At 41.6% G+C, this 15,187-nt stretch overlaps 1 protein-coding gene across 3 annotated transcripts in view; it reads right to left on the bottom strand.

The window, feature by feature from the left end:
* LEPR (leptin receptor) overlaps positions 1–15,187 on the bottom strand; it is a 76,316-nt gene that overhangs the window by 42,477 nt on the left and 18,652 nt on the right. For 2 of the 3 annotated variants that reach the window (XM_052800974.1, XM_052800976.1), the window contains exon 1: positions 3,560–3,659. The exons of the other annotated variant lie outside the window; for it this stretch is intronic. In XM_052800974.1, the coding sequence (XP_052656934.1) occupies positions 3,560–3,573 (14 nt within the window). In that variant the 5' untranslated portion in view covers positions 3,574–3,659. Of the gene's footprint in view, positions 1–3,559; positions 3,660–15,187 lie in introns of those variants that run through there. 3 annotated transcript variants of the gene reach the window in all.

The raw sequence follows: 15,187 nt of genomic DNA, 5'->3' as shown, positions 1-15,187 counted from the left end.
TTTAAAGGTGCAACAAAAATTTGCTGTTCATAGCTCAACCACTTCTCAGGAAGAAACTGGCAGAGATCACTTCCATATGTTGTACAAGAAAATCAGACATATATTTGAAAAGCTTATAAAGTTATCAATATGTCATGCATGCTATTGCAAATGCTTTAAAGCTCTCACTTTCAAAACAAGTAAAAAACTTCCACCATCAAGAGCTCTAAATAATCCATAAAGTTATGGTCCATCACTTGCTCTCCCCATCGCAGGCACTGCAAGAAGCAAAAGCTGTCACCCAGATATCTTAGTCCTATTGCTCCTAGATGTTTAAAGGAAAAGAGCCACTATTTTGGCAACTACACATATTTCGTTGTACTATTTCAAAGCACAATGTGAAGCATCATCTCCCATTTGTTCCTGGAAGTAAGAAGACAAAGAGTTAATTGTGTTAAGAGCAGCTGCTGTGTTAGTTTCACCCAAGCAATACCTACTGTAGACTGAAAAGAAAGCAACTACAGATCCCCAGAACTACACACATCACAAAGAAGGAAAGTTATAATTATGCAGCCTACTGAAGATAAAGGCATTTTCACTTCCTGCTGCCATAAAAGTGACCAGATAGAGCAATCAAAGAGCTTCTGACATCAGCACTAATTTAACCATAATTAAAAATATTTGTACCAGAAAGCAGAAATACAGCTCGAGACATCTTCTCTTGCTACTTCTGTTGCATTTTGTTGCCAATTTTTACAAAGCTGTTATTTTTCAATCCTGGTTCCAACAATGTTCATGAACAAAAACCAGCACTGTACATAGTAAAAAAGCAATGTAAATGCATGTCACCAGCATTAGCTCCTTTTCTGTTCGAAGTTCAGTATCACTTGTGTAAACTTTACACAGGAATTGGGTAAGAACAGGTATCTACAGATAATTCCCAGGACAAGATGAATGTACTACTGGACTGGACAGGACTACCCAGTATCTTTTCTAGTGAGAATATTGAACTTAGCAGAATTCCTAACTTCATTGTAAGAAAGAAAACAAGTTTTACAAGAATTGTTACAGGAACAGGAAGTTAAATAAAGGAGAATTATTAAAACTTGTAACTATAGCTCCATCCCAGAGAGAGTAAGTTAACACAGCAAGGACAAATGGTTTTACGTATGGCTGGGGAAGTATCCATACAAACGGAAGGAATCAGGGCCCATTTTAACACATCTATCTCAACATGCTGCATTCTGAAACCACCAACTTCACTGTTGCTGCGTACAAGAAATATTCCCACTTCATAGGTAAATAGTATGTTCCTCTGCATGCTAACCACCACAAAAGAAACTTCAGCAAGTAGAGTCTTTGCCCTGACAATTAAAAAACAAACCACAGCAGATACAATGAGCAAGGAGGACACCAATGAAAGTAAGATCATTTTTCTTTACACCTTGGCTGAGAAGTCATACAAACCATTGGCGTATTAGCATGGGAAACATTTTCAGCACAGCCTGAAACAAGCACGGCTGGTGATCCACAAACACCTGCTCACTGGGCACGGAAAACGTACTGGAAGTTTTCCTTTTCCTTCTGGAGCCGCCTTTTTTTTCAGTTTCTTGTCCTGACAACTTACATTTCTGCATGTCTCCTTTCTGAACCACAAAAAAAAAAAGGGTTAATGCGAAGAGGACTGCAGTATGAGGCAGGTCTACCTGTCCAGTTGGAACATCAGTGAACAGAGGGTGGCACTGGTGACTAAGAGTGCCAAGCCTCTACAACCCATCCTGAACTAAGCGGAGTAGCACAACCCTGACACCAATAAACTCAACTGTGAAATTCTCACCGGCTTTTACAGGGACAAAGAGACTAAATGAGCAAATGTTGCAAGATCAGAACCTTACATATTAGTGGTTTCCAATGAACAATTTCAAAGCCTACAGAAATGTATAGAAACTCAGTTGCCAGGATCTCCTATTTTTCCTCAAGTAATGTACCACACGCACATACAGGGTCTGGAGTTCTTTTTTTTCTTATTCCCACCCTCCCCAAAAAACAACAACAGCTGCTCATTAATGGGAAACAGGAACATAACACTGCAAGCATACAAACTGTCCCTGACTTTTGCAAGCACTCCACTACAGCTGTTTTTAAATATTTAAAAGATCTCTATAAAGCATAAAAATATTTTAGCAATAATGCCTACGCGCAGCGTCTTCTGGCCTGCCCTTTAAGGGCACTGAGGACTTTCCAGTCCTGCTGGTTTTGGCAAGACCAGTGGTGCTTGGTCAGCCCTCCTGGGCATGGAATTTCATTGCATTTGTTTGTCATTTAGTAGGTGCGTAAACATTATTAATAAAGAGTTCAGATAAATGGAACATACAAACTAGCAACGAATACCATGACAGACGTGCATTGAATAATTTTGCTTTCTAATACTACAGCTTTAACCGAGGCAACCCAAGTTGCATGTCTCCCCACACACCAAGTACAGTAGAACTAGCAGCAGAGCTACCCCGTCTCACTTGTGCACAACAGCACAGCTACAAAACCAGCCTCCAAGTCTGCTGACGGAGCCTCTCTTCTGAAACTCAACAGCAAAACGTCCCAAACTCGAGAGAGTTTCTCCAGATTGTACTATTTCTCTTGACTGTACTGCAACCACCCCCTCATTTCACAGACACCCACGCTGCTCAAAGACAGGTTCCCTTCACCAGCCCATGGCAGAGATGGAAAGCAGAGAGAGGATCCAGCAGCACAGCAGTTGTGTTTGCTCCTGCATCTCCACTAGTAGTGAAGTTTGTGCACGCTCATGACTCTCAATTTGAAACACTCAAGTTTCATAAATATTCCTGATTTTAAGTCAGCAATACGGAAGAGCGTTTTTAATAAACGCTCGCTCTCGCTGTTTTTCACTGATGAACATACATTAGTTTTTCCTTACGTGCAGCTGGAAGCAGAGGTCCTGTAATTATCTGGCACTTAAAACTCCTTCATATCATAGCCACACTTGGTAGTTAAGGGCTCTCGGTGTTTCCATTATAAACTCTATTTATAAATGCTGTGTCAATAATTAACATTAAATTTCCAAAGTGCTCTTCTATCAGAACGGAATATAATGGCTTCTGCAGCATCAGTGACTCACAACCCGCATTCGGGGAGATTTCTTTTTTCTTTTGCTTCAGACACTAAGCCTCAAGAGAAAAAAAAAAAAAAAAAATTAAAAAAACTCACAGGTCTGTTTTGGGTACACCACGCCAACCTCCAAAGTTGCCTGGTCCTTTCGAGAGCTGATCTGTGAGGGAAAAGACCGCTGGCTCACCCACCGGCTGTGTTCCGTTCTCTGCGTGTATTTTGGCAAAAAACACCCAGCTCTTTTTCACCCTATGGCACCCTCCGGCTGTGTCCCCCCCCCCTTTCCCCACTACCACGCGGGAAGGAGCCGACCCGCCGGGCGGAGGGGTGACAGCTTCACCCCCCACGGCCCCGCGAAGCCGGCCGGCAGGAAAGCGGGCGGGAAGCCCCCCAGCCCCGCGGCTGTCACGCGTGGAAAGCCGCAAATCACAGAAACGATAGTAAATTCACCGACCTACTTCGCTTCATTCCCGGAGCCTTAACCGACAGCCCACGGTCATGTCTCGCCCGCCGGGGAGCAGGACGGCCCCGGCCGCCGCCGTCCCGCCCGCTCCCCTCAGCAGCCCCGCCGGAGCCCGCGCTGCCGCCGCCGGACGGTGCTGGCCGCCGCCCCGCCTCGTCCTAACGCCCGCCCGCGGCCCGCCCCGCTCTACCTCACGGCCGGGCGGCGGCGGGGAGACGCCGGTTTCACCCCCACCCCCCCCCCGGGGGTCGGGGTCTCCTCACACACAACATGCCGGGGGCGGCGGGGCTTCGGAACGCGGCCCGAGCCCCCTCACAGCGCAGGGAATGGGGTTTGGGGTGGGGGGGGGGGGGGTTTCCCCTCGAGCGCAAGTCTTATGAGGAGCGGCTGAGGGAACTGGAGAAAAGGAGGCTGAGGGGAGACCTCATCGCTCTCTACAGCTACCTGAAAGGAGGTTGGAGCGAGGTGGGTGCTGGTCTCTTTTCCCAAGGAGCAAGCGATAGGACGAGAGGAAATGGCCTCAAGTTGCACCAGGGGTGGTTTAGATTGGATATTAGGAAAAATTTCTTCACCAAAAGGGCTATCAAGCATTGGAACAGGCTGCCCAGGGCAGCGGTGGAGTCACCTTCCCTGGAGGTGTTAAAAAAAAAGCGTAGATGTAGCACTTCAGGACACGGTTTAGTGGGCATGGTGGTGTGGGGTTGACGGTTGGGCTTGATGATCTTAGAGGTCTTTTCCAAACTTAATGATTCTAATGAATATCTTACCAATAGCACGTCACTGAAGACAATAAAATTTAAGCCTTCAGAGAGCTCGCAGTGAGGTGCGACGCGTGTCACGCGAGGGCCGTGCACAGGCAGGACCCGCTGGGTTCGGACCCAGGACAGGGCCAGGCCCGAGCAGGTGAGTCCCCCCGAACCGAAGAGCGGCTGCCGCCGGGAGCTGCCACACTGCGGTGCAAAGCCAGGCCAGGGCCATCCCGCCCTTCGCTCCCTCACACCTTCGGCAGCCCCTTCCAGGGCGGGCTGACGGGGTTAGGCCACAGTGCTTCGCCCCGAGAAGTCGGTCAAGGCACATGGCATCGCTTCTCTCTTCCGTAAAGCGTACGAATCACAAGTGGTTTCGCAGAAAAAGCTTGCACGCATTCCTTGCGCGTGAAGCCTCGTGCCGCTTCCCTGCCCGGCCGTCGTGACATTGCTGCTTGGCATGGGAGGCGTTGCAGGAGTTTGTCCAGGGTAGGTTCAGGGAGAAGGGAGAGTGGGTATTCAAAATTTTCCTGTTCTGATAGTGCATTAGGCTATGATTATTATAGAAGAACCGTCATTAAATTTCCTTATGTTTTTCTTTTTTTTTTTTTTTTTTTAATGTAGAGTGGGACTGTTTTACCTAAATAGAGAACCTTCAGGGAACAATCAGTGCTGTCTGGATCCGCACAAACTTTTGTTAGGAATTTAATTAACGTTCAGCTTAAGTATTCCAGTTAGTGGTTTTAACAGTGGAGGCTGTACAAAATAGCCAATTATTAATGTAAAAGGTCACATAAACCAGAAGCATAGGGAATACTTTCTGGCTATTAAACCTATTCATTCTATGTCCCAAGGATCTCTGAATTTTCACAGAACTATAAACATAAGTGTTGTGAATTATTATTCATAACACAAACATGCCTATTTGTCAGTAGAAGGACAAAGATTACTACTAAAAAAAAGAATCCGATTCAGATACACATCTATTAAATGACACATTAAGCAGTGCTATGCAATTTGGTTTTGACAATCAGTTGACACAGGTAATCATTTCCCATTATTTTAAAAACTACACATTTCTGTGAACAACCTGGATGCAGAGAAACTATTTTCATCTCTTCTTTACTATACTACTCTTCTATGATGTTTTAATACCAACTATATATGGATTGTTATCACAAAGATTTTGTTTAACATAAAAATCCGGAGCCATACTTAAGAAATTGCCAGTGAAAATTAATAACTAGAACTAAATTTAAATCCTGACCTTGAATCATTAAAATGAGTATTTCAAGTATTAAATTCATGAAGACCAGGTCTGAAGTTGGAAAAGTAAATGTCCCCAGGCTATACAGAATGGTTCTAAAATGAACGATGAATACACCGTAGCAATCTGTACTTCTCCAAAAAGCTATACCATATGTAGCTCAGAAGCTACCTTCCTATGAGAGTCAAAAGTCCAGTTACGAAGACAAAAAAATGCCACTTTCTTGTAGCTTTGTTCTTTCTTCTAACACATAGCTCTGGGCCCAGTTATGTGCATGAATTTCCAGTTTGGATCAGACCCACGGTAGAATACACACCAAGAGCACCTTGTCTCTAACAGCAGTTGTCGTGGTTTAACCCCAGCTGGCAACTAAGCCCCACACGGCTACTTGCTTACTCCTCCCCGCTGGGATGGGGGGAAGAAGATTGGAAGGGTGAGAGTGAGAAAACTCGTGGGTTGAGGTAAGAACAGTTTAATAATTGAAATAAAATAAAATAATAATGATGATGATAATAAAAAATTGTAATGAAAAGGAAAATAACAAAGGGAGAGAAATAAAACCCAAGAAAGACAAGTGATGCAAGTGGAAATGATTGCTCACCACCAACCAAGTGATGCCCAGCCAGTCCCCGAGCAGCAGACCCCCTGGCCAGCCTTTCCCCTAGTTTATTGCTGAGCGTGACGTCCCATGGTCTGGAATATCCCTTGGGTCAGTTGGGGTCAGCTGTCCCGGCTGTGTCCCCTCCCAACTTCTTGTGCCCCCCCCCAGCCTACTCACCGGTGGGGTGGGGTGAGAAGCAGAAAAGGCCTTGGCTCTGTGTAAGTGCTGCTCAACAGTACGGAAAACATCCCTGTGTTATCAACACTGTTTCCAGCACAAATCCAAAACACAGCCCCGTACCAGCTACTGTGAAGAAAATTAACTCTACGCCAGCCCAAACAAGCACATGCCAGCTGTCACTAAAGATACCTCAAGAAACCCAACCAAAGGAGACTTGGAAAAAATACTAAAACAAACAGAAAAAGTAGAGATTAAGTTACAGATTAGAGATAACCCCCTTAAAACAAACAGCAAAAGTAGAGATTACAGATTTGCTGTAACCCCACATTAGATACAGAATCTCCTCAGTTTGCCATAAAGATAACAATGTTGACCATAGCATGAGGAGCAGGGAAGATAACAAGGGGGCAAGGAAACTAAACTTACTATAGCCACAGTAGGGAGAACACTGAAAGAGTTTAATACATCAAAAGAGTTATGAAAAATTAGCACATGAAATTGCAAGACCCAGACGCTGGTATTTTAACCAGATCTGTTAAGCAGCAGTACTGTTAGAGTTAAGAAAAAAAAAAACAACAGGGTGTGATAATATCTGATTTCTAAAACATAAAAGACTTTAGAAGAAATCGGGGGGCGGGGGGAGCATTGAACAGTTGGGGAGTAAACCCCAAAGAGAAGGAATTATGAACCATTTAAAGCAAAACACAATGCTGGCACTAACCACAGGAACATTTAGGCCTGTTATTAAAATCTGAATCTTGGCCAATAGAAGACTAATTTCTGGAACAATCTTCTAATGGGAATAACAGGGCAAAAAAGAAACTGTTTAAGTGAGGATTTAGTTAAGTTTATGAAAAGAATGATTATACAGGTTTGTGACTCTAATAAAAAGAAAACTCAATAAAATAATCTAGACAGACTGTTCTAGCCTCCTGTTTCTTTGCTACCAATGGGAGTTCCTCGAGTGACTACTCATTTCACACACATTTCGGACCACTCGGTGCCACTCCCCTTTCCACACATGCAGATTTAAATCCTTATACTACCTGACAGTCAATTATCCCTCCCCCTCTCTGAATATACCTTTCATCATATTGCTGCTTGAAATGAAGCTACGCTTTATCTCCCACTTCCTCACTTCCATAGTTGTTTTCAGGGCTTGCATGGTATCCCCTTGTATGGGTTATTTTCTCTTAATGAGGTTAATTCATTCAAATCTCTCAAAGACCTGGTTCTGCTATAATGCATGTATCCATTACCTGCTGGCTCTCTTTTTTAAGAGTAGCGGATTAAAAAAAAAAAAAAAAATCACATTTTACTCCACTAGTGGAGTAAATCACATTTTGACCCTTTTGCACTTCACTGTTTGTCCTCATGAATAAAGAGCTCTTTGAGAAAAGAGCTGACGCATATGTAAAGCAATACCACATATTTAACAGGAACTTCTAATTAAAAAACAAAACCCAGAAATTATGTCAAGGAACTTAAAGTGAGGACTGAGCCCTGCTAGAAAAGATGCACCTTTAATCTTGCCTGTGCTCATCCTTTTTCTTGGAAAAAGCAGCAAGAGTTTAGAACCAGCATACCAGAGACTGGCAAGTCCCAGATAAGTGCAACTGAGGTATTTTACGATGTTTTTTCTTTCCAGCAATATTATTTTAAAATAAATGCAAAACCAGTATCTCTGCTTCATAAGGCATGAAGAAAAATATTGTTATTTACCTACCGCAAGCTCTTCTCAGTAAACAGACTTGAACATGGTATCATACTATCTTTTGTATTGTGTAAATAGTTCTGCCATGGCTATATAAACAAACCTACTGATTGGCTTTAATTTATTTATTGACTTTCCGTAATTCATGATCCATTTCCGCAAAGTAGCATCAGCCAATTTCACCCATTATTAAAATAACCACCATCTCTAATTGATAAATTCTATTTTTAAAATATTTATGATATTTTTGAAATGTTCTAATACGACAGTTTGGGAAATCTGACTACGTACAATTTGCGTCTGAGGTTAGGAAGCTGTTGAAGTTTCTGTATCCTAGACTTTCATAGTGTAAGCAAAAGCTGTCACAAGCTGTCTAGTCTGCCATGTCTCTGCTAGGTGAGACCCAAAGAGGGACCACTAGAAAACAGTTGTCTATTTAGGTTCTAACATCTTGAGACAAACATTTGACAGGGTAAGTTTTCTTTCACTTCCCCACGTAGCACTGGTGTTCAGTGAACCAGAAAAAAATCCCCTACGTAACCTACACTAGTGCATATTTATTTATTTCTTTTTAAAGGTTTTTTTTCCCCTCCCTTAATATCTAAACTAAATCTTCCTGAAGTCTAATCCTTCTTCATATGCTTGAGAAAGACAGAAGACAGGTCATTCCTCCTTTCAGAAGCCCTTTGATGTATGTTACGTTGTTGTCTCATACTGATCATCCTTTCTGTAAACTAAAGCTCCAGTTCTTTCAGTCTTTCTTTACAGACCAGCTTTTCTGGACACCTGCTAAGGCTAACTGATCTCCTTCAGACTTATTCCTTTTGCTTTCTCTCTTTTCTAAAGAGCAATGCTCAAAGTACTCCAACCAAGGTCTTGGTAGTGCTATTTAGGGGGAAAAAATATCTCACTTTTTAAATAACAGGACCCTTACACATCCCATAAGGATGTTTGCTTTTTTCCCCTCCCAAAAGCACACCTATGTTGACTCAGGCTCAGTTTGCGCATCTCTCTAACCCTTAGATCTTTCCTGCAGAACTTTTGTTTGTGCAGTTGATTATTTCTCAGTTAAGTGCCTTGCACTTGTCTTTATTGAATTACAGCCTATTTATTTCAGACCACTTCAGCAGTTCATCAAGTTTGAATTCTAATCTTGTTCTCTAAAGTGTTTGCAACTGTTGCTAGCATTTTTCTATCCAAATATTTAATATAACATGCACTTTTCAACTATTAAAGGACTTACTGAAAATATCAAATAGTTTTAGACTTAAGGTGTACCCCTGAACAACCACCCCAGATACAGTCTTCCAGTCTGTGACTTGTTGACTGCTTTTTTGTTTGTTTGTTTGTTTTTGGAATGTCCCTTTCCATCCAACTGAACACTTTACAGTCATTTAACGTAGACTAGGCTTCCCTAGCTTGCTTAGGAGAAAGTCACAAGATGGTATCAAAAACATCACTAAAGATAATATGCTGCAATGTTACAAATTTTCCGTATCTGTAGGAATTCCCCTCACTACTAAAAACGTTTTCTTGGTCACCCTGAGGGACCATTTTAGTTCCACCTGTTCTGTCCTTTGTCTTTCAGATTTACCCCTACATGCTTGTGTTACTCTTTTACAAGTCCTCTTCAATAACTTAACCTAGCTTTCAATTCCAGCTAAAGTTTCACATTAATGAGGAAAATATTATTTGCTCCTCTACTAACTTTCCTACCTTTAATTCACGTTGGAGCAGGTGCTTTCCTGCCTTTCATGTATATTTTTTCCAAGAAAATGCTAACTCTTCTGGACAACACTTCTCTTTAGACTTACTTTCCATTTGATATTCACCATAATTGAGTTTATTGAAGTTTTCTTTCTCAAATACTTTTGTCTCTGTTCTGCTGTGTCCTTACATCTTCACATTCTCAGCTGGTTCCTCTTTCTCAGTCCAGGGGAAAAAAAAAAAAAAAAAATCTAAAAGTCTTATCACAAGATGTTAACCAGCTCTGGTTAAAAAGGTCCTCATCCACCTGACTTCTTTGGCAATATACAATAAGCACTTACCTTGATCTTTTCTTCATATCTTTGCCCAGATACTTTCAGTTACTTCACGTCCTATCTGTGCTGGATCTCAGCAAAAATCATTTGCATCCTTGTGATAAAGACTTCATTCCCCCCGTGCCTTTAGACCTCTCTGAACAAGTCTTTCCTTCTTGTCTGAATTATCTCGCAAAGTTTCTATTTTGCCAGTGCAGCTATCATTTTGACTCAATACAAAAATTTTCAGTTTCTCCATACTTTATGCATCAGTATACAGACATCCAGGACGTTAAGCAAACTGAACCGTGATTTTCCTTCTTTTGCCCCTGTATCTCAAGCAAGCTCCCTAGCTTTTGCACCTTTTCCATGTTATCAAAATTTAGACTTAACCATTGGGCCTATGACATCAGCCCCTGCCAGTCTGAATTCAAAGGAATTAGCTCCAATTTAGCAGGCCTGTGACCAAAGATGATGTTCTCCAGCCTCAGCACAACTCCCTTCTTAGGGCCTCACCCTTTGTGGAACTGGAACATTTTTTGGAGAGTGTCTTTTCATAAACAGAAACAACAAGGAAATTTATTTTCTCTCAGCCTCCGCATTTCACCTCAGACTTTCTCCCTTGAAGCACTGTAAAAAAAACAAAGATCCAGAAGATTTTCAAAGAGTTACACATGGAAGAACAACAGAATACAACAAAGTACCAAGTCCCCTGTGTTTTTGCAAAGCACGTGAGAAAACTTCAGTGACCTACGTGCATGCTTTGCAGTTGACTGAGAGCAAGAAACATGTAACAGTAGATGAAGTTTCACTGACATAACAAAAGTACTTGATGTTATTTAGCCTTGAGGGTTTGTTTGTTTATTTATTTAAAAGATGCAACATTAAAACAATTCCTTCCCTGCCACTACTCATGCTGGATACAGTCATATAGCCACTGTGTCTGCAGCTAATGATAGTACCCTGACCTCTTACAAATAAAAACATCTACAATCTCCTGCACAGCTTTACATCCATATAGATATCTATTGAGGTGCTAATCTTGCTGCCAGCTAGTACTGCAACCAAATCTCTTCTAGGCTTGTAGAAAGACCTGCAAACTTCCTGCTTGAGAGAAAAAAAAAAAAAAACCACCCCAAGCCCCAAACCCACATTTTCCTCCTGTAGTGAGGAAAAACGCTACAGCTATCTGCCCCAACAGTGACAGGTTAGTGAAAACATAACAAGTCTAAACAGAAGTACTTTTCTGAGGTTTCCAGTTCTGAATACAGATGCAGAAATCTGAAGCATACTAACCTTAGCTACTTGGTGCAAATTGAGCGATTATGCATCTGCAAGAGCTTGAAGAAGTGTTAGAAATTCAGCTTCAGTTCTACCAGGTTAAATTTGTCATTTCTGAGCACAGCTGAACTCCTTCTGGGTTTTTAGCATGGGTTTCAACATTTTGCTTGGGTTTTTTCCCCTTCTAATCCATCCAATTTGATTCGTGCCAGGTTAACCAATTTATATTTAAACAGGTGAAAGAGACTAACTACACAACTGCTGCAGAAAAATCAAATACTGGTATTCTATATAAAAACAAATCACATGTAGGTATGTATGTATGTATCAGAAGTTTTTCTAAATCATTTAATGACCACTGGAAGTGAAAAGTCTGTTTTCATTATGAAGTTCATGCAAAGAGGGACTCTGCCTCCACAAGGGGATGTTTTCAGTAATTCACTTTTGCTGCTGCAAGAACATTTTGCGCTTAATCTCTCTGCACCTCTTTACCAGCATCCAAGCTTAATCAGCCAACCAAAAGCTTGCTACTGTATTAAGACCACCAACAAAATTAAACTTCACCTTTTGTACACCCACAGAAATGCTCTCTGCAATCCGCTTTGCAAATTAAAAATAGCAGAGGTGGTGATTAAACATGTTCTGTGCAAAAAATATGTTCTTTCCCCTGGAAGATTCATCTGTTTCCCATGGCTGTACACATATTACAGTCCTGTACTTTGACTGATACAATAAATTGGCATCAAATACACTAATAAACTAAACTTCTAGTTGCAGAATCAAAAAAATAGAGTTGTCTTATAACCAGAACAAAGACAAATTGCATAGACATTAAAACTTATTGGTTAAGTTATAACTTACTATTTATAACTTACTATTATCAAATACAACCAGGTAATTATATGTATGTTCCTCCTTTGCTGGAAACCCCTAGCAGCTGCATGCTCAAATTTGCTCTCCAGATTGATGCAAGTGTAACTGTATTCATTTAATAAAGATAAGCCAAGAGACACACCTCTCTAATTTAGAGCAGGATAATTCCTCCCTATTTTTCAGAAGTCCCCTGTTGATTCATTTCATTATAGGACAAAAAGTTAAAAGTATTGCTTTGGACTGCAGAAACAATTGCAGCTCTGGGAGCACACACATTTACCTTCCAGGACAGAATCATTCATCGTTAGCCATCTAAACCTCATTGACAGTGATTCACCTGAGGGGCATACAGGAATGAATCACATCTGTTAACAGCAGAGATGCTAGCAGCAAAATAGGAAACTTAAAACGTTGACTCACCCTCACCCATTTTATGCCATCATCAGGAAAAACTTTTGCACAAGGTGTAGTATGAATTGATCTTCTCTTTTTTAAAGATCTGTAAAACTCATATCTTTTGTCTCACATGATGGCAGGATAAGACCAGTTTGTCTGTGAATAGTGGAACAGCTGAACCATCCCATCTGCAGAGTGCCCTGCTAACATGCTGTTAAGACGCCCACTGGAAAATGAGAAGTGGGATTCCAAATCCCTGCCTTTATATGAAAGAATAAAATTCGTCTCTCTCTGACACACTGGACAAGCACCTAAAAGGGAGTAGACCCTTCTCCTGTGAAGAACAAATCCAGGTGAAGTTATTGACAAATAGTTAACAAGTTCTGTCTTTGGGGTTAAATGCAATAATAACGAAAATCCTGCCTCTGCAGAATTGTATTAACCTTAAACCTTTCCTCCAAGGAACTTCATGCTTTAGATATTCTACCAATGCACTATGAGAGGATGCTCCCTGTCCCAAAAAGCATCCAGGAAACAACAGAAGGATACCAAGAGACAGATGAAAACCTTATGAAATAATAAGCTAATATTCAGCAAAACTTTGATTTAGAACTGTTTAGCTTTTTACTATAGGTCCCCTAGCACGAGTATTCCTGCCCTGGCTAATGTAAGAAGTGTTGTCCTCAGGATATTTATGCTCAGCTGCATGTTCTAGATGGTCAGAAATGTGTACATTCAAATACTCCATTCCTAATATAGAAAGAAAAAATCAGAGAGCGCGCTAAATATGTCAATTGTGATATGAACTACTAGTCCCATCTTAAATGGAAGTTTCTGAGGCAAGAAAATAGTTGCAAAGGATGAAGTAATTCAGTGAGTCATATAGATAGCAATTACACAAAGCTGATAAGTCTCTGAGGATAATAGACTTTGAAAATTATTCATGAGAGAAGTGTAAAAAGTTTGATTCATATGCGACAAATTGCCCACTTTTGCATCATGCTTTTTTTCCACACATTAATAATTCAAGTTGATAGACACATCAGGTTTCTAAATTTTTATGTTTCCTTGTGCTTTTAAGCTTCTGTGTTACTTCTGTTAACCATCTGAGTTTACCAAATAAGTCTGTCTGAAGCATCTATACAAACAAAACTAAAAATACTTATGAACAGCAGGCATTTTTGCAGGAAAAACATGTCATCTCCTGGACACATCAGTGCCAAACTTGTTCACGAATTGGTAAGTAGTGCACAAATTCCTATGGGGAGGTCATCAAGAAGACAGAACCAGGCTCTTCAACATGGTGCGTGGTCAGACAACAGGCATAAATTGAAATGAGAAGGTTCAAAAATGATAGAAATAAAAACTTTTTCCCCATGAGGACAGTCAAGCAGTGGAACAGGCAGAGCAGTCTCCACCCTTGGAGGTTTTCAAGACCAGGACAGATAAAAGCACGAGCTACCTGGCCTCATCTCACAGCTGGCTCTGCTTGAGCAGAAGGTTGTTTTAGAGAGTTCCTGAAATCCCTTCTAACCTTAAATACCCAGTGATCCCATCATCCTGTGGGAGTCGTATCTCATCATCAAGAGAAATTAATGATAACTAGTCAATATGTGCCTTTAAAAAAACTAACTGGGAAAGAGATTAAAAACAAAAAACTAAATATTTATGTTCTCCCTGATGAATGCATTCCTGTATCTGTACACATGCAGAGACGCATTTGATATTCTCTGTTATGCTGAAGAAAGTTTTTCTCTTTCCTAAGGCAGCAAAGCTTACAAGGTTTAAGTTGAGTTTGTTGCTGCGATTGCTCACTGGCAGGACAGCCTGAGCACAGCCCAAAAGGCCGGCTCTGGCCATGCTAACTGGTCTTGTAAGCGCTGGAGAGCAAGTCACTGTGGCTTTGCAAGCTGAGCCTAGTGCCTCAAGTGCAGCCCCAGGAGAACAGGTCTGTGGTGGTCCCAGACCTACCCTGTAAACTTGCATGGTGTTGTGCTAGCCGTACAGACTCGTCAGCCAAGGCCTCCACTACTTGCACCATGTTTGTGTAGAGTTGCTTAGTTTGATCATAAGCGAGTCACTGGAACTGGTCTCAGCCCGTCGGGTATTTATTGTTAATACTGGCGATTCTTCTTGTCTTGCCTGTTAAAAGTATACTCTCCTCAGGGCAAGTGATTGCCCTTGGAAACACTCATTCATTGCCCATCACAGTGAGTCTTGATCTCAGCTAATCAGCAATATCAAAACCAAGTTTTAACTAAGAGCTTGAGAAACATGACCACTGACAGCAAGCGAGACTTAAGCTGCATCTATGTCATAACCCCAGATGCACTGTTGTGCAGTAACTTTGATTTTTCTATGGGCTAAGTCAGATTACAGATACTATGCATACAATTTTTCTCCTTGCCATCGCTAGGAATCTAACCAGGCAGCACAGTGCACTGTACCGTGCTCTGTTCCCGCGTGGAGAAGCACTTCAGTCTCCCTCCATCCTGTCGCAAGCTGCGTAAGAGCCTTTCCCTCTCCATCCTGGCCAGGAG

This window comes from Harpia harpyja, chromosome 11 (genome assembly GCF_026419915.1).
Source record: "Harpia harpyja isolate bHarHar1 chromosome 11, bHarHar1 primary haplotype, whole genome shotgun sequence".
NCBI classification, from domain to species: domain Eukaryota; kingdom Metazoa; phylum Chordata; class Aves; order Accipitriformes; family Accipitridae; genus Harpia; species Harpia harpyja.
Note: the sequence above shows the minus strand (reverse complement) of the source record. Positions and strands in the feature narration are given on the sequence as shown.